General features: G+C 40.7%; 1 protein-coding gene across 1 annotated transcript in view; it reads left to right on the plus strand.

Annotated features, from left to right (window-relative positions):
* The first annotated feature begins 284 nt into the window (after positions 1 to 284).
* The window catches only part of RCN2 (reticulocalbin 2), a 150,512-nt gene continuing 131,509 nt past the window's right edge, over positions 285 to 19,287 (plus strand). Inside the window, exon 1 of the mRNA XM_069240734.1 lies at positions 285 to 442. Coding sequence (XP_069096835.1) covers positions 406 to 442 — 37 coding nt within the window. The 5' untranslated portion in view covers positions 285 to 405. The remainder of the gene's footprint in view (positions 443 to 19,287) is intronic.

Here is a 19,287-nt window from a genome sequence, read left to right on the forward strand (position 1 = left end):
AGATATTTTTCCATACTGCCCATTACAGCGCAACGATAGTAATAACGCGCTGGGCAAATAGAAACGCAACAATGTTTGATCTCCGCGGGAATTATAATTCACAATAACCTATCCTAGCGTTAAACCCACCCCCTGGTTGGCAATCTATTCCGGAGGAGCCGGTGATCACTTCCGGCGTAGGTGGCGTTTGTTAAACCATTGTACTAGATGGTTGGGCTGTCTATTGTGGGCGGGTCGTTTCTTTGTAACCAATCGCAGGATTTTAAGGAGAACTCTAGCTATCAAGCTCCTCCCTGTAACTTCTCTTTTCCTACCCATCAGTTTAAAACCTTCTCTTTACGCTCACCCCCACGATCCCATCTTCCGTTATTGGAGTTGCAGGGAGTCGGGAATAAACAAGACGTGATGGGATTTTTTAGTATTCCGTGCCAGACAGGCCGAGGTAAGCCCCCTTCTGTCCGTTTCTGTAGTTTTGACTATGATTGGCAGTCTGTCTTGGTTTGTTTTTAGTTGCTTACCCGTATCAGCCCCAGAGGATTCCTAAACGTGTCATGATTCCCGTGGTATTTTTTGGGAGCTTCACCTATCCATAATATCTGTGTAATACTGTGCATAAAAAAACGACCTATTTTAATTCAATAAAGTGGCGTAGAAGAGAGTTAAAAAAAATCTTAGTTTTCATTAAGGCACTTGCTTAGATACATTTTGTGTGTCCCTACTTTGTGCTGAATGTCAATGAAAAATGGTAGGCTAAGCTGGCCACTCATACCTCGCTCTCAGTATGGCAGCCTAGAGGAGTTGAGTTTTTGTGTGTTTGGCAGTTCGACATTAATAATTTGTAAATACTTAATTCTCTCCATGGGCATTAGGTTATTGGTGCGGGTCATCTGGATCTAAGGTCTTATGCGTAGCACCAGTTAGGTCAGAAGCTGTGTGTACTATACACAATGCATGGATAAGCCAAAAACATGTTAATGCATTTACTGTGCAATCATGGCTCAAGTGCAATCTTTGCTGCACATCTTAATTATTTCTGTGTAAAATGCATGCTTTCATATGTAGTCGAGTCGATGACTTTGTAATAAAGACTCTTAAGCAATGTAGTTAGGTTCTTTATTAATTCTGTTCTTTAGTAATGCAGCCTCGGACATTGCACAGCAACCGCATCAGCTCTCAACTACTTTGCAACTGCCTCCACTAGAACCACCTTCAATCCATGTCCTTTTATCAAGGAACCATACACGCGCTCTTACTATTCACTGATCTCTAAAGAATGCTTTACACATCATAATATTGTGCATGGAAAATGCACTTGACGTTACACCACATTCCACCTTTGTATACAAAATTAAAAGTTTAAAATATAATCAGTAAATGCAGATAATACACTAGCAACATCTATGTTACACCTGTGGAAACAATATATCATATATGGTAATACTTATAAAAATATGAACATTAGTAACCTAAAAAATACATGAAATGGTAATACATATGAGAACAGGAAAATGAATAATCAAGAAAACAATGCCATACTTATCCGTTTATATTACACTGTACTAACACAAACAAAATCTTCAAAGTTCTTTGATTTGGTTATAATTCTACCAAATCTTTCAGTATTGCTTTGGTTGTTTTTATTTTCTTTACAATGTTCTGATAACTAGCACTAGATGTATCTGGCATGTCACACACTTATTCTGTAAGGGTTTCACCTTCCAGCACATCTAGCCCCTGTCAATATTTACACCCATGTCTATCCAATCATATTTATTGAATTTATCATCTTCAGCTTGGGAGAAAATTCCTGCATTTAGATAACCTGCCCATATGCCACACTTTCCCATTGCTCAGTTTCAAAGAGTTGCAAAACATTTCACGCACCTCAGGTGGTTCTCAAAATTAGCTTTCATCTTTCTGAACCTTTTTTACCTTTCTCACTGTGACCCAATCTCCACAACTCAAATTAGATTCCTTAGTGCCCACTTTGTTGTCATAACATGACTTACATGCTTGTTGAGCCATGGTAATTTTCATCCTCACTTGCTCTGACGACAACTCCACTATTTTGGCTGACTCCATCCAACCCATGTCCTTGCCAATTGGTACTTGTCCCCTTATCAGTGAACATGGACTTTCCTCAGTTATACTACTGTGAGTAATTCTATATGCCCAAACTAATTTTAAAGCTTAATTTTCCCAATTCAATCTCCTAATCCTGGCCAGTTGAATACTACCTTTTAATAACTCTGTTGAAGCTCTCAACTAAACCATTTCCCTCGGGATGGTATAACAAGATGGTTTTATTTGTGATATTATTTCCTTTCAGAAATTGTTGCAATTTTCTGCAGTAAATTGTGGTCTGTTATCTGCAAGAATACACTTAGGCAAACCTTCTCATTAAAAAACTCGGTCTAAAAACAAAATAATGCTTTCACATTCAGCTTTACATACTATCACTGTTTCTGGCCACTTACAGAAATGGCCAACTAAAACTAAGATATACTTGTAATCACCTTCATCACCCTCCACTATCTACTATATCTAGGTCTGTTCTTTCCCAAGACAAACTGGGTCATGCAATAGGTATTAAAGGGGCTTTGGTATTTTTCCAAATTATTACACTCACTACAGTCTCTTATCTTCATCTCAATTTATTTATATAGTCCAGGCCACCAATAATTACTTTTTACTCTTTGCTTTGTCTTAGACACCCCAAGATGTCCTTCATGACACAGATCCAGAACTTTGTTCCTAAGTAAAACTGGTGGTTTTACTCTTCCACCTCTGGAAAAAACCTATTATTTTCCATACACAGCTTGGTACTCACCTCCCAAAACACCCTTCATCCGAGTTTAAGTCTTTCTTGGCCAAGTGTTATTAATTTAACTTGTTATACTTTTTAAGCTGTCATCTTTTCCCCATTTTTCTCTCCATCCATACCTGTTAATGTCTTCCATTCCAGCATCCAATAGTCCAGCCACACAACCTTCTTCATCAACTTGTTTACCTTCTTTTTCCATCGGTAAAGGCACCCTGCTGAGAAAATCAGCTGCTTGCTTCCTGATACCTGGCCAATACTGAACATCATAGGTAAAATCCAACAATTATACAGACATTCTACTCAATCTTGGGGATACATTTTGTAACCCATCAGTTGTTAAAATCTTTGGGAAAAGTTCATGATCTGACCCCCCACACAAATTGACGAAAACGATTCAGTGCCCACATGCAAGCCAATGTCTTTCATGTGATCACTGAATATCTTTCCTCGGCTGGAGACAAAGAACATGATGCGAACACTACTACCCCACTCATTGCGTTCATTATCATGCTGTGACATCACTGCCCCCAACCCCTTATCACTTGCATCTGTTGTCTATATGATTTCACTTTTCGGATCAAACCTCTTTAGAAATGGTGCATTGCAAGTGTCATTTTCAAGTTTACAAAAGTTTCTTGGCACTCATTTGACAAAATAAATGTGGATTTGTTTTTAAACAATTGGCGTTTATGATACGTTTTCTCAGGGACATTTTTTATGAACTTAGAATAACATTCAATTAACTCTAAGAAACTCTTACATTAAACTTTCCCATAGGACTAGAGACCATTTTAATTTCTTCCACTAATTTTTGTTTCGATTTTGTGCCATTGTTGCAGATATGGTGCCCAAAGTATACAACTTTCTCCTGTGCGAATTTGTACCTAATAAATTCGACTGTTAGGCCTTCTTCTTTAAGTATTTATAAAACTTGTTTATGCCTGTTGTCAAGTTCCAATATGTTTTCGCCTTGACCAGGATATAATCCTGGAAAAACATCACCCCAGAGATTCCGCAAAATATGTTGCTCATAACCTTTGGAACATTGGCGCACCTGATGCCAGTCTAAATAGCACACTAGTAAATTGAAAACATCCAGAAGTTGTGAATTTCTTGGTATCCTGGTTAACAGCACTGGACGATAGGCTGATTTAAGATCTAAGGTTAAAATCCACTATGCATCCTTAGTTGCAGCAAGCACCTCAGTTATCCTTGGTAGGGTATACTGGTTGGCCAAAATGTTTTTATTCAGTTCCCTGAGGTCCAGGCACAACCTCGTTTTTCCACTGGGTCACTTTACTACCACTAAGGTAGAAACCCACTCCACTGACTCAACCTGCTCAATAATACCATCACCCACCAATTTCTTCATTTCTTGTTGTACTTCTTACTTCATTCTTAATAGATATCGGTATGTCTGAGCTTGTGAACACATTTCATGTACAAAATTGATCAGCAAACCTGTGTTAATTGTGAATACCTCAGGAAATAAAAATCATTCTATATTTACATCAAGATTTTCCCTAATCATCAATACAGGTTCTGAACTGTTGAGATTTAATATAATTCCCAGTTCTCCCTGATCAACCAACCCTAAAATTAAAGGTCCTTTCTTAGATACATATAATTTGCAATTTGCTTTCCTTTCCTTAAACTGAAATTCTAACTTACAAAAACCCCCTAAATTCAGTCCTGTCACTCAGAGTGAGTAGACGGTGCGCTCCTTTACTCAGGTGAACTTTAAACTGTCAAGTCTTCTTAGAAAGTTAGTTGTGTGCACAAGGATATTGCCCTCTGGCTGTCAATGTAACTCCAAGGCACAAAAATTCAGTGTCTTCTACATGGGGCAGCGTCCCCTCTGTGCACTGCTGAAGGCATCAAACTGAGGTTTATTAAAAGTTTCCAGCTAGTTTAATCCAAATTCTCCCAAGTTAATTATTGTGCTTCATCAATGTTAATTGATTAAGTGGAATTTATTATTCATCAAGAACAAATGTTTTATCTTGTGTATTCTTCCATCATCCTCCTGTGAAGATCATTCCACCTGGTAAAATCATCCATTTCGGGCTATTGCATTTCTTCAGGGGATCTATAGTCTTCTGTGTTTGTAAGCTTACTCCCTGCATTTCCCCAACGCTACTGGAGAAATGTAAGCTTACGAACACAGAGGACTATGCATCCCCTGAAAAAGGGAACTAGACTAAAATGCATAAGGATTATTGAACATGTCTGTGTACATATGGAATGATCTTCACAGGAGAATGATGAAAGAATACACAAGATGAAACGTTTGTTCTCGATGAATAATAAATTCTACTTAATTGATTAACATCAGTGAAGCACAATTATTAGGTTTTTTAATAAGCCACAGTCTGAGGCCTTCAGTAGTGCACAGAGGGGACTTTGCTCTTGTGTAAGAGACAACCCATTTTTGTATCTCTTTGCTATCACATCTGATTTGTAAAGGTGTGCTCCCAAGTTTTCCGTGAACTGACCCTTCCAAACCTCTTCATTCACTGTTGTAAAAGGTTAACCTAAGTCTATGATAACTTTAATCTTCCCACCTCCCATTAGCATTTCACACATTGGTTTCTTCCTTTGTACCTGAGCCACAACCAAGATGTCATAATCAATTCAAAACACCTAATTCACATTAGATTTTTCAGACTCCTCTGAATTTGACTCGCTATCTTCACTAATACATTTAACATTTGTTTTGTTATTACTATTTTTGCCTTCAAACCTTTGCATAGTGACCCACAATGCCACATTGCAAACACTTTTGATTTCTTGCAGGACATTTCTTGAAGAAAGCTAGACGATCTGCACTTGCATATCTGAAACATTTTTTGGAACCTGAACTCAAAGGTTTACTCTTACCCAAATCATCAGGTTTAAAATCCTTCGAATCCTGTAATCCTTTCTTAAATTCTTCCCCTTCTCTGTTTTTTGAACCAGCAATTTTGGTTTGTTCACTTAGTTAACTTCTTGTGCCTCCTCCATGATTACTTTAACACATCTTCTTGTAAGGTGTGTTTTTGTATTTTATTTTTTTATTTTATTTTACTAATGCAACCACCTCCTTCAACAGCGCTTCTCCATTTACCTACAATTTGTCCTATATAGAAGGATAACTTGCATGCATAATATTTGAAAATATGAGTTTGTTGTATAGTTTTTCAAAATGTCACGTTGACGCTAGAGCACATAGTTATCAACACTCTCTGTTTTCCTTGTTTTCTTTGAAAATACTTAAATCTAAACACTTTAGCACACAATTTAAGTGCACCGAGGACCTCCAATGCACAGCACCGCCCTCTCTTGTTTTATTTCAATTTGATTGTAAGTTTTAAGCCCTCCTGGACCTAGCAATATAATATTTATTTTGTTCTCTGGAGTAAATTACTCATCTGCAAATGTAACTATATAATTGCAAAACTACTCTTTACACTCTTTCTGTGGCATAGTATGTTTGCCCTTTTCTGGCAAAAACGCTTGTGGGGCTGTTAAATTCAATGAGTTCAAAGGACACATGACATACAGTATGTAAATACTAATGTTAAATAAAAACGACTTCCACAGTGCACACTGTCCTGAAAAAATGTGCTTACTAATACATGTATAACCAAGCAGGTGATTGATATTATGCAGTAAGCAATAACAAGCGGTTATATCGGGTGCATAAAGAAATCAGCAGCACACAAAATCAATCTCAAGAAGGTAAAACATCTTACGGTACTCCTGGAAATGCTGTATCCTGAAAGTTGCTAACAAATTAGCATGTGCATGAGTGAGGAGCTCAATGCCTATGTCTACCTCATGCACTGTCCTCCATGTTACCACATGAGTTCTGCATCACAGCATGGTGCTAAATACTGCTAGTGCCTGATGCTGTTTAGTCTGCCCAAAAAACTTCCAATATGGCACCACCAGGTTTCAAGGGTGACTTTGCATGTGCGCCGCGCCACTTCACACTGCTCCCATTCGTTGCGGCTGTCACTGAAACTTAAGGTTGCACAATTCAGTGAAACACTGTATGGCGATGGCTGCGTCAATGTCACCAGAGCTAGCCAGCTCTGGTAAGAGCCAACACTGCTTCTTCGAGTATCTCGCAGTTGTCGGGCTTCCAATCATCAGGCTTCGACTCAGTGCAACCAGATTCACTTTACAAGCGCTGCTTCCTAAATCTCGGCTCTCCTTTAAGCCCTCACCTCTACTAGTTTGCTCTCAACCATATCATCTGTCCACCTCCTGCACATCTGGGGCTGCGATCTCTCACTGCCACCTTTTGTAGTGAAGACTCCGAAGCAATGTACGTAGGTTCTTCCTTAATTATGCAGCCCCAGACATTGTACAGTGACCGTATCAACTCTCAACTACTTCCAACAGCCACACGTAGAAATACTTTCAATGCTCTATCATGGAACCATGTACACGCTCTTACTGTTCAGGGATCTTTTTAGAATACTATGTACATCATAATGTTGCGCATGGAAAATACACTTAACGTTACAACTCACTTAGGGCCTAATTTAGATTTCGGTTGTGGGGTTATTCCGTCACAACAGTGATGGATATCCTATCCACTGAAATCTAAATACCATAGGAAACAATAAGCATTTAGATTTTGGTGGACGGGATGTCCGTCACCGTTGTGACCAAGTAACCCACTCTGACAAAAAAAAAACTGAAATAAGGCCCTCATTTGTTAATTCAATGCACAGAATATTTAAGACTGTGTGTGATCTTACGATTGAGAAGTAACATACTCATTGATACTCATTCCATCTTTTCTGCCATACAATGAAATGTGAGCCCTAGAATCTGATCTGCGTTAATCAGATTCCTCCATTTAATACCATTCATTACGTGTCACATCAAATGCACTTTTCTGCAATACATATGGAAAATTATGAGTTGGGACAAGATTTGATTACAGGGACGTTTGTCTTTCTGTTATGTTTTTATTATTGCTATGGAGCAGTCTTCTATGGCTGTGCATTATGCGAAAACAAAAAATAAACCAAATGTTTTGAGTTGAAAATGATAATACTTTGGAATTAATGCTTTACTTTAAATGAAAGATGGCTTTCAATTTCTGCCACATAAGTGTCTTTCACTCCTCAGCAACCATGCTAATCTGGCTAGTTAGCACCTTCACACTTGTTTCTGAAATCAGCTGCTATTGGTAATATGCTGGGATTGACAGGGAGACACATGGAGCTGTTGAACTTCATTAGTCAGAGTACTTTGACCCAGTAGGGGTGGGGGACAGTGTGTCTGCGCTACAAGGCGCACTTACAGCTGGAGCATGGGTTGTACCCAGGCTCTGCTGAGAGAGATAGAACAGGCTGGGACGTAGTTTTGGGTGGGGAGGAAAGTGTTTTGGGTTTTTCAAACCGCTAAGAAATGTATTCTGTTGTAAATAGTTTGGTAGAAGTGATTTCGGTCAGGGATGGTGAGGTGTCTTGTTGGAGTTCATCCTGAATTTTTCCATACCCACACTGACAAAAAATCAATCAAAATATATATATATATATATATATATATATCTATCTCTCTCTTTTTCTCTCTCTCTCTCTCTCTCTCTCTCTACCTCTCTCTCTCTCTCTCACCCTATCTCTCTCTCTGTACCTCTAACAATTCACACTCCTCAGGGGTGTGGAATTTAATAAAATATTTACTTATTCATGGGACAGGTTGCTTATTAAAATCTACTTGTTCTATAAATAAGACTCTGCTTGTCTCTTGGGTATCATGTAGTTCGACAACAAATAAGCGCAGCAATTTTATTCTCTAAGAGCTCTGATAATAGCCTCTCTGATTATGCCAGGGCTACTATGATAGTAGGGCTTGAATACTGGCATTTTCAATCCCTCCTATAGCAATTTTCTTATTTTGCCACCTTTTTGCAGATCTACATTCTGTAGCTGGAGGAAGCAGTAAGCAATAGTTCCAGGTCTGAAATGCCTCTAAGTCTGCAAACCTACTAACTTGCATGTTTAAGGATTTTCATCAGCTCTTCTCTAATCTTTTCCCATACTGAGGAAGGTTGGAAATTTTCCAGTGGGGGGGTGGGGGGTGGGGGGTGGGGGGGGGACCTGGCAGCCTTGTGAGAGGGGCGGTTGCGGGCTCCAGGAACCTTGACCGCGTTTGAGTACGCTTTCTGCGATCTGCTGTGTGTTTATTCGGTATAACTTGAGTCGGCTTGCAGTTTTGTCTCACCTTTCATGAATGGCGGGACCGCAGTGGGAGATTGCTGGAGTTCGCGGTGTGGACGCGCTGCTTCCCGCGGTACCGGGTTATGGGCTGGAGTACCTTGGAATGTGGCACAGGGACGCCACTTCCTGATCCTTGGTTTCAGTGGGAAGGTCGGCGTTCTCAGCTGCGTGTCCTCAGCCCTTCTCTCTCTGTTGAGGTGGAGCTCCAGAGAGGGAACATCAGCAGAAGCTACAGCAGGGCACCTGGGCTTGGAAAAAACAATGACACACAGCTGAGCGCGCCATGGGAAGGTACTGCTTTCTTTGTAAAAAAAAAAAAAAAAAAGGTAAGGGGGGGGGGGGGGGGGGTAAGTACTAAACCCCAAACTACTCCTGGGGGCGGGGGGGGAGGACCGCTTGGAGAAATAGGAAAGTCATATACATTTGATTGCTCTGAAGCGGGAGGACCCTACTAAGGGTATTTTTAAGCAGTTAAATAAAAGAGGTAGTCTGGGCCCCCCAAAGGGAAAGGTCCCCCACACGGAGACGCCTTTATTTTCACTTTTTAATGTGGGGGTCAGAAATTTGGACATGGCACAAGTAGACAAGAATTACTCCGTAGAGGACAAGGAGACTGTTATTGAAAATGATGGAGAGGGGAGTATTGAAAGAACGTCTGGAACCTTTATAGACACTCCTTCCCCCCCCCCCTGAAGGGTTTAGAGATCCCATACAGACCCCCTTACCAAGATTGCTACCAAGTCCAGTACTTGTAGGTGCAAAAGCGCAGTTTAAGGACCCCGAAATACATAATATAACTGACTTCCTTACCACATTATCGGAAGGGATTAGAGGGAAATTTCAGCTCTTTGAGCAGACCCAAGCACAGATTAGAGCAACCTGTGAAACTATAGAGACCAAAATAAATACACTAACAGACAAAATGGCATTCCAGGGGGGACTGAGGGGCAGGGCACTAAAGCATTTGTAATAGCGTTATTCAAGTTTATTTTTTTTTCCATATCTGCAGCATGTAAATTTGGAGGAGGATATTCAATGAGTGCATCAAGATCCATATAGGAAAGATCCAAATAGGAAGAACCCCAGGAAAATCTTGATTAATTTCAGAACATATTCTATAAAGGAAGGAATTTTGACGGCAGCTTAAAAAAATAAAATAAGGTTTATTTAAGAGGACTCCTTCTTTTGTATCCGGTCCGATATTTCAAGGGCAACCCAAGATAGGCAATGGGAGCTGGGGAAATACATGCAGGAGCTTCGAGCAATGGGGGCCACTGTTCAGATGAGGTTTCCTTCAGCCATGAGAATTATGTGAAAGAACAAAATATACAATATGAGAGAGCCGGACGAAGTACGCTCCTTCTTAGAGCAGATGCAGGGGACCGAGTGATTCTTTATACTATATTGTAAGGTCGAGAGTTCCTGGAAGTCTAAATAGGAGTCTTTTACTCCAGTGGATGAAGGGAGGGTTCCTCAGGGTTGAGGGGGAAGGGGGGGTCCAGAGTAAATGAAGTAGCTCACCGGGTGTGGGAGCATTCGAGGGAGAAAATATGCAAAACAATTTTGTCCTCAGGAAATGGAGGTCCTTGATGGAAGGTTACCGTTTAGATTGCTTTGGGCAGTATGAACCCTCATTTTTCCAATGTCAAGTATTAATTCAGGATACTTGAGGGTTTTGTCGTGGAATGTCAATGGCCTCAGAGTAAACGGTCGTAGGTAGAAAATTCTTGGGCTGTTGGGGAGGATAGTTGAAGAAGTAATTATTTTGCAAGAGACTAATTTATTACAAGAAGAATGGAAGGGATTTCTTAGAGTTTAGATGGATAGATCATTGTGTGGTTACTAAACAAACAGCTGTGGTACCGGGCATAGCTATTTTAACAAAAAAAACAATTAAAGCAACCCTGGGGGAAGTGGTTATGGGTCCCAGAGACAGTTGACTGACAATAGAGATTAAGGTTGGTGGGGTTTGGTTCGTGGTTGCAGGCTATTATGGCCCAAATGCGGATGATCCAATACCTTTCCAAGCTCTCTATAACCAATTACTTCTTGCCAGATATCCAGTGGTTTGGGGTGGTGATTTTAATGTTCTGCTAGACCCAATCCTGGATAAATCCACCACTAGAGGCTTGGTGAATTCTCTAAGAACTAGGTGTCGGGTAAAGCAGGCTATGGAAGATCTGGGTTTGGTCGATATTTGTCACACCGAGCTAACGAGGGTCCAAGATTCACGTTTCACAATAAAAAATATGGCCACAGATCTAGGATTGATTTTATATTGATCCATAGTAGTCTTTGCAGGAAGGTGAAATATGTGGCTCATTCACCGAAACCGGACCATTTGGTGGTTAAAATTCATATGAGTTATGATATCCCAACTAGCCTTCCTAGGTGGACCCTAAATCGGGCCTTGTTGGTTGATGAAAATATTATTGAAAGACTAAAACAAGATTCAAAATCTTTTTTTTTTTTTTTTTTTTGCTACAAGTGTTGGGTCCGCCTCTCTGAAAGTAGTTTGGGATACATATAAGGCATTCATCAGAAGAAGATTTAGCATCTCTGCATATAAACTCAGAGAAGAGTCTGCTTCGATGTTCTGAGCCTGCGCTTCAGGAACTGCAAATTAGAAGTGAAACTGGACTGAATGCTCAGACTAGGAATATGAACTTGTCAGCTGAAAGAAGCTAGGGCAGGTCTGGAAAACCTTTTAGAGTGAAAAATCAGGAAATGATGGGAAACTAGCAGACTAGCACATTATGAGTATGGGGAGGGTTGTGGCAAGTTACTAGCTTGGAAAACCTAAGTAGATCAAGCTAGGAATAGAATCAGTGTAGTTCAAGTCTAACGTAATTCTAGTTGTATCGTGGATGACTTAGCAATAAAGCAGGCATTTGTTTCTTATTTTCAAAAACTATATACAGAGGGAACTGAGACCACGGAAGATCAGATTGGAGAATACTTGAGCAGGGTATCGCTGCCGGTTCTGGATGAGACAACAAGACTGGTTCTGGAGGCTAGAATAACTATGCAGGAACTCCAAGAAGCAATCAAATCCTTGAAAGGGGTAAAGCAGCGGGTCCTGATGGTATACCGAATGAGATATATAAGTTGGTTTTAAATGAGGCGGCCCATGTCATGCTAGAATTGATGAGTGAAGTCTTTTTTGGTATTTCTCCAGTGCCTTGGTCATGGAACGAGGCTACGATCACTTTGATTTTGAAGCCAAATAAGGACCCAACACAATGTGAGTCTTATAGACCTATCTCTTTGCTTAACTCCAACTATAAGGTCTATACCCATATTCTAATGAGAAGGTTGGCTGGGTTGGCCAATATATTAATACACCTGGACCAGAAGGGTTTTACAGAGGTAGGCAATTGTTTGAATTAGCACCCAAACTATTTGGTGCAATAGATCTTGCATGGATATCCCTTTGCGATTCTCACTATAGATGCTCCCAAAGCTTTTGATCGGGTTAATTTTTTATTTATTTTTTTGTTATGAAGAGTTATGGAAAAAAATGGGTTTGCCAGCCTTTTTATTAAGGCAATAGAGGCGCTATATAAGGATCCGGTATTGAGGGTCTTGGAGAATGGTAAACTATCAACTCAAGTTAAGATAGACAGAGGTACTCGTCAGGGTTACCCACTGTCTCCTCTTTTGTTCAATTTATACATTTAACCCTTGGTGAGGATGATTAGATCTAATCAAAATATAATTCAGTTTTGCCTGGGAGAGTGGTAGAAAAAGGTGGCATTATATGCAAACGATCTCATGATATATACTAGCGATTTGATAGGTTAATTACCAAGCAGTTGGGGTGTTTTGGAGGAGTTCGGTCGGGTGTATGGGTATTCGGTCAATCAACAGAAAACAGAGATAATGTGTTGGAATACCTGTTATAATTCCCCCCTTGTTAAAAAAGAGATCAGATATTTGGGAGTTCAAGTTTCTGTGGATTTGGGAGAGGTGGCTTGGAAAAACTTTAACAAACTATGGCTATCTGTAAAGAAGTTATTGAGGTCCTGGGCTGTGCTTCCACTCTCCTTGCTCTGTAGATTTAACATACTGAAGATGCTTGTGTTACCGAAATTTACCTTCTTGTTCAATGCTATTCCACTAGAATTTAAAGTATCCTGGTTGAGAAGGGTACGGGGGATTGGACTTCATTTGCGTGGGCATCATGGGGAGTTCGCATTGCGTGGGGGAGGCTGTCCAGGAAAAAGCATCAAGGGGGAATAGCTGCCCCGGATCTGTATAAGAATTACATGGCAGTTCATCGTAAAAATATAAGGAGGCTATTGAATGCATGTTCTAGATATGCCCCGTACCATAGAGTCATGATTGATATCCTGAAGGCTGGAGATCACTTTTTATACAAATATGGTCACCCCAAATACTATAAGAAGGTTAGACTGAAGTGTCTTAATGCAGCATGTAAGATATGGTTTTAGACGCGGTGGCTACTGGGTATACCATACTATACTGATCTTTCACCGATTATGGGACTCACCGGGCACTCCGGAATGCTTGCAAGACATCTTGTTGCTTCCACTACGGAGAAATGGTTTAGTTCACTGGGGACAAATTCTGGTTAAGCAGGAATTGATACCTTGGGACATGTTTGTGAAAAAATTGAGTAATGAATTCATTTCAATGGACATAGGTAAGCTTTGGCAAATTTTGTTTACTACTCTTTGGGAGACAGCCAAACCTGCTGCTCTGAAAAGGAATCATCTTTTTACCTTGTATAGAGTGGTTGGAAAGGGAAAGGAATGTTGTCCACGATATAATGAAGATAGTGCCAATGACATCCATATGTATGGAGGTGTCTGAAGCTTAGTCGATACTGGATGGAAATAGGGGAAATGATTCGAGGGGTGGTGAGCCCAGATATTAACATGACTTTTGTTAGTAATATTTGGAATTAGCCTGAGGTCGGACGATTTTCCAAATCTGGTTAAAGAACAGAGACACATGTTATTTGTGCTAATTATTTCTGCACAACAAGAGATTTCCCGAAAATGGATGCGTCTCCAGGCTCCGAATGTCCATGATTGGGTTGTGTCCGTCAACACAATGTATGATTTGGAAAAAAGTGGCCCCCAGAACAAGAGAAATAGATTTTGGACATCATGGTGGGAGAGGTAAATAGATTCAAGCTAAACATGGAAGGAGCGATTATAGTAAAACAGTCTGATTATACTTTTTGTCGCAGCCCCCCCCCCCCACCTCCACGGTTGCATAGCCTGTGGGGTAAAAGGATCCCCACGTCTCTTTGGAGCAGAGTCTCTTGGTAGAGCGGTTCCTTATTATAAGGCTGATAGACGAATGGATGAGGCCCATAAGTGCTGGTTTGCCCTTTTGGGTGCCGCAATTCAGATGTCTTGGTTGCCTAACCCGATTGGTTACGAAATTGTGAGGACTAAAAAAAAAAAAAAAGAAGAAGAAATTAACTAGTGACAATGGCAGAAGTAGACGTTCTTGCAGGGATGGGGAAAAAAAGGAGTTTGAGGGAAAGTGAACTTACAAATGCTCAATAGATATTCACATGAGCAAATCTACACATGCATATTTGCCTGTGCTAAAATATAACTCAAAAATATTTTCTAGGATTACGATTTCCTGGTCTACTTCTGTAAGTTCTTGTGAATTCATGAAAGCCACTAATTCAAAGACATACCGTGGGTGCACCACTGAGTTTCGTCAAGAATTGGGTCCCTAATTAGGTCTGGCTTTAACCAAGACATCTTGTTTTTATTAAACTTCTATTTCTCTCTCTATCTATGGGTTGGCTTTAATGTGAGTGATCACATTCTACTCTTCCACAAGGAGCATATTGGCACACAAAGTAGTTTTGTTCTCTGTCAGGAATTACTGTGCAATCAGTGGCATAATGAAAGTGGAGGGGCCGTCCCTGCAAAGAACATGGAGGGAGGCCCTCACTCAGGGCAGGTGCTGTGCAGGGGGGGCCCTGGAGGGGTCCACCCACTCCGAAGGTGCTGTGGGGCCTTTGTTACATTACTTGTGGAAATGTGTGCTTTTTGAGACCAAGAAACTTTTTTTGCTTTTTGCCAGTGTTCGTTAAAATGGTAAGGGCCTGGCAGCTCCCACAGTAATAAAGTGTTGCAAAAGCCATGTCATGTCAAAACAAGATACGCATTGACGAAACCAAAAGATTCACAACAAATTTTGGATCGGTTGGCTTTGCCAGTGCTTGCTTATTTTCATGCTTCCCATAATCTTGTTGAAAATGGTTACACTGATTTTACATCAGGAATATTTTTTGGAAATACTAGCATGAATCAACACATTTTTACTAAATGGTGCTTCAAAGAAATAGCACCTAAAATGTCATAGTAGCGAGAAAAGTTTTTTCCTATCTTACTCGCATTTTTTTTTCTGAACATTTTATTTTAAAAGCAAATAATCCTCACTCTTGCTCACAAGCTTCTGCAAACATTGGCATCTAATCAGAAAGCATTATACTTAGCCTCATGTTGGTAAACTTTTCAAACAAGTGTGTATGTACACTTTTTTTTTTTTTTTTAAACTGGAACTACTGTCAGTAGTGCAGTGTGACTTTAAAACGTTTATTTACAGCGTGCACACTAATAATAAAGGCTTTTCATTAATGAACCATAAATACAAGTTCGAACAGCATTAACATTAGAACACACACATTACCTCAACTGCAGACAGTTCCCTTCTCTGTAAACTGGCATCCAAAGGTATGTGCTGCAGGGGGTTGGGCCTACTTGTCCCCAGGACAAAATAAAAATGAAAACTTGTTGCCCCTGACCCCAAACAATATGTCCTGGGCGAGGGCTTTAGGAATTCCACATCCCTGCTCCTCTCTTGTTCCACTGCCTCTTAAACCCCCACTGGTGCCCTGGTTCTCATAATGTATTTTAACAAGAGATGCCAGTGTAATTGTTGGTAAATCTGAAGCTTACACCCCCATTCTTGCTGACCAAGCCACGCCCACGAGAGAGGTCAAAGCCTGAAGGAGACCAGCTGGGCCATCTCTCTGTTTTTTCCAGAAGAACGATGTGTAAGCGCAAGGCAACAGAAACTATGCAGAGAGATGTCAAAAACACCACCAACAATGACTTTTCAGCACAAGCGGTTGAGGTAATTTCAAAGGAAATAGAACTGGCCAATGGTGTCTTTCTATCAGCAGTGACCTGCCTGCTCCTTCTACACCCCATCTCTAGTAACGAGGCCCAAACCCATGGTTTTGCCGTTGACAACGAAAGTGAAATTGTTAATTCCTACACAATCTCTTGTTAAGTAACCTACTTTGTTGAGTTTCTGCACGGTGTTGAGTCCGTACCAAAGTGTAAGAGGAAAAATATAAAATCATTAAGAGTGACACAAAATGCAAAATCGTCTCTGAAGGAGTTGTATAGATTAAGTGATATCAGACCCAACTGATTTGCATGGCCTTGTAGATTGAATGTGTATGAAACTTAAACCACTTTTGGATGAATGTTGTAGCCTGATATGTACATGTAGGAGCAGTTGACCCGAATGGAGGATAGGAGGCGAGGGTTGGTATCCTCTCTCATCCAAAGGTGGTGCTGAAGGAATCGGTTCTGACAAGAGTATTCCATCAGTGCAGCCTGTAGCCTCAAACTTAGAGATGGGCAATGTCACCAGCGAGAGCTCAGTTACCCAACCGAGGGTCAGAGGAGTCATCTCAGCCCAGTGAGACCAGCAGCGTGTTGCCCAGTTTACAGGCCTGAAGCATTAACAGAAGAACAATCGCCCGTAACTTCCATGAACTTGCCACCTGTAGCTTGTCTGTTTGTGGTAGTGCTGGCCAAAGTCCCTGTATCAAAACGAATGTTGAGGAAACCACGACACAACTAAAAAAACATACAGTTACTTGCTAGTTATCTAACAGTTCAAGTTTTAGCCTTAGGAATTCTGATGTACTGATGCTGTGTAGGTCACCATGGTTTGGGCCCTTTGCTAAATTGTTTGAAGGGGGCTGTGTTAGAAATTTTAGATTCCCATTCTTGAAAGGAGGGATCTTGAATGATACCTACATATTGTTTAGCCAGATAAGGGTGTTACTGTTTTGTTGTGTTTTTTGTAAAAAAAAAAAATTAAAGACATCCAAGCCCAGATAAGAGATGACAAAAGCTTACACACACCCATCTGCGGAACCCCGATGTAGAGGTTACTACTTTTAACAGGTTTGCTGTACTCTGAGATCTGTGCTCTAATGACTGATATGGCAAGCTGAATATATGACCCTCATCATTGCGTTGCGAGGCAAAAAGGGGAGGAACAACAGTGAATGCTATTTGTCATACTCTCTTGAACTGTTGTGTATTTTCCTGAGCCCGCAAACCTTTCACCCTCTGGCAAGACAAAGCCCGGCTGATCTGTCGGTTTAGGACCACCCTTCTATGTTCATCTCTGCCTGCCAACTGCCTCCTTATTCAAGCGTTCCTTTTTAAATGGCCTTGTAGCTTTTATTTGGTGGTGATCATTTTTTTTTTTTTTAAATGCTGAGTTTATGTACAAATATAACTTAAAACGTTGCAGTCTCTTTGATTCTTATTGAAAAGTTACCAAGTTTATGTTCAGTTCAGGTAAGGGATTTTGACTATTGTGGGTGGTAATTTTAACAGTAGCTTGAGGGGGGGGGGGGGGGGCGCAGGCTATTGCACCGAATTGGCAATCTTTTACATGCACAGACTCAAAAGTTGATGTGATGTGTGTTCATTAGCCTTAGGGAGTTACGCTGCTTAATTAACTACTTGGAAATGATCTGTTTTTGAATACCGGGCCCTGAACCTCGCACGTTTGTAGGACATAGAGCTAGCACAGTTATAGATTACATCTTTACTGCAAAAGTCTTAGCTGCCATATCATAAAGACGAATGTAATTCCAAGCATTCATAGTGATCAAAATTTGATGACTATTTGAATGATTGTCGCGCAAGGCAAACCATACTGGGGAGATGGAGGTTGTATAAAGCAGGAAACAAAAGAAAAGTGTACTTTGAAATTTGTAATGATGCGCTTTGGTTGGTTTAAAAGTTAATGAGATGATAATTTTAATCAATAATGTAGTTCACCAACCCAGAGAGAACTCTGCAGTCCGACCTCCCCTTCTCCCAGCTCCTTTCACTGTGACTGATATAAAGAAAGCCGGAATGGGTGGTCAATCCCTCTCTTTCCTGATTCTCAATTATGGAACTTTTTGGCATTGAGACTAAAATCCATTGCCTCTCTTCACTTTTTAGTAAGGCTCTGAAGAAATTTCTGATCCGTTCAGCGGTTGCTGTTATGTCCGTGATTCCTAGCTACATAATGCCTTTAGTTTGAACATCACTCTTCACAAATATATTTCCATTCAATAGTAACTGCCATGTCTAGCATGGAGGATCTGCTTCTGTAAGCAGCAGTACCAGGAATATGCGATTTAACCCATGTACAGGGAGTGCAGAATTATTAGGCAAATGAGTATTTTGACCACAACATCCTCTTTATGCATGTTGTCTTACTCCAAGCTGTATAGGCTCGAAAGCCTACTACCAATTAAGCATATTAGGTGATGTGCATCTCTGTAATGAGAAGGGGTGTGGTCTAATGACATCAACACCCTATATCAGGTGTGCATAATTATTAGGCAACTTCCTTTCCTTTGGCAAAATGGGTCAAAAGAAGGACTTGACAGGCTCAGAAAAGTCAAAAATAGTGAGATATCTTGCAGAGGGATGCAGCACTCTTAAAATTGCAAAGCTTCTGAAGTGTGATCATCGAACAATCAAGCGTTTCATTCAAAATAGTCAACAGGGTCGCAAGAAGCGTGTGGAAAAACCAAGGCGCAAAATAACTGCCCATGAACTGAGAAAAGTCAAGCGTGCAGCTGCCACGATGCCACTTGCCACCAGTTTGGCCATATTTCAGAGCTGCAACATCACTGGAGTGCCCAAAAGCACAAGGTGTGCAATACTCAGAGACATGGCCAAGGTAAGAAAGGCTGAAAGACGACCACCACTGAACAAGACACACAAGCTGAAACGTCAAGACTGGGCCAAGAAATATCTCAAGACTGATTTTTCTAAGGTTTTATGGACTGATGAAATGAGAGTGAGTCTTGATGGGCCAGATGGATGGGCCCGTGGCTGGATTGGTAAAGGGCAGAGAGCTCCAGTCCGACTCAGACGCCAGCAAGGTGGAGGTGGAGTACTGGTTTGGGCTGGTATCATCAAAGATGAG

The sequence above is a fragment of the Pleurodeles waltl genome, chromosome 6 (genome assembly GCF_031143425.1).
Source record: "Pleurodeles waltl isolate 20211129_DDA chromosome 6, aPleWal1.hap1.20221129, whole genome shotgun sequence".
NCBI classification, from domain to species: Eukaryota; Metazoa; Chordata; class Amphibia; order Caudata; family Salamandridae; genus Pleurodeles; species Pleurodeles waltl.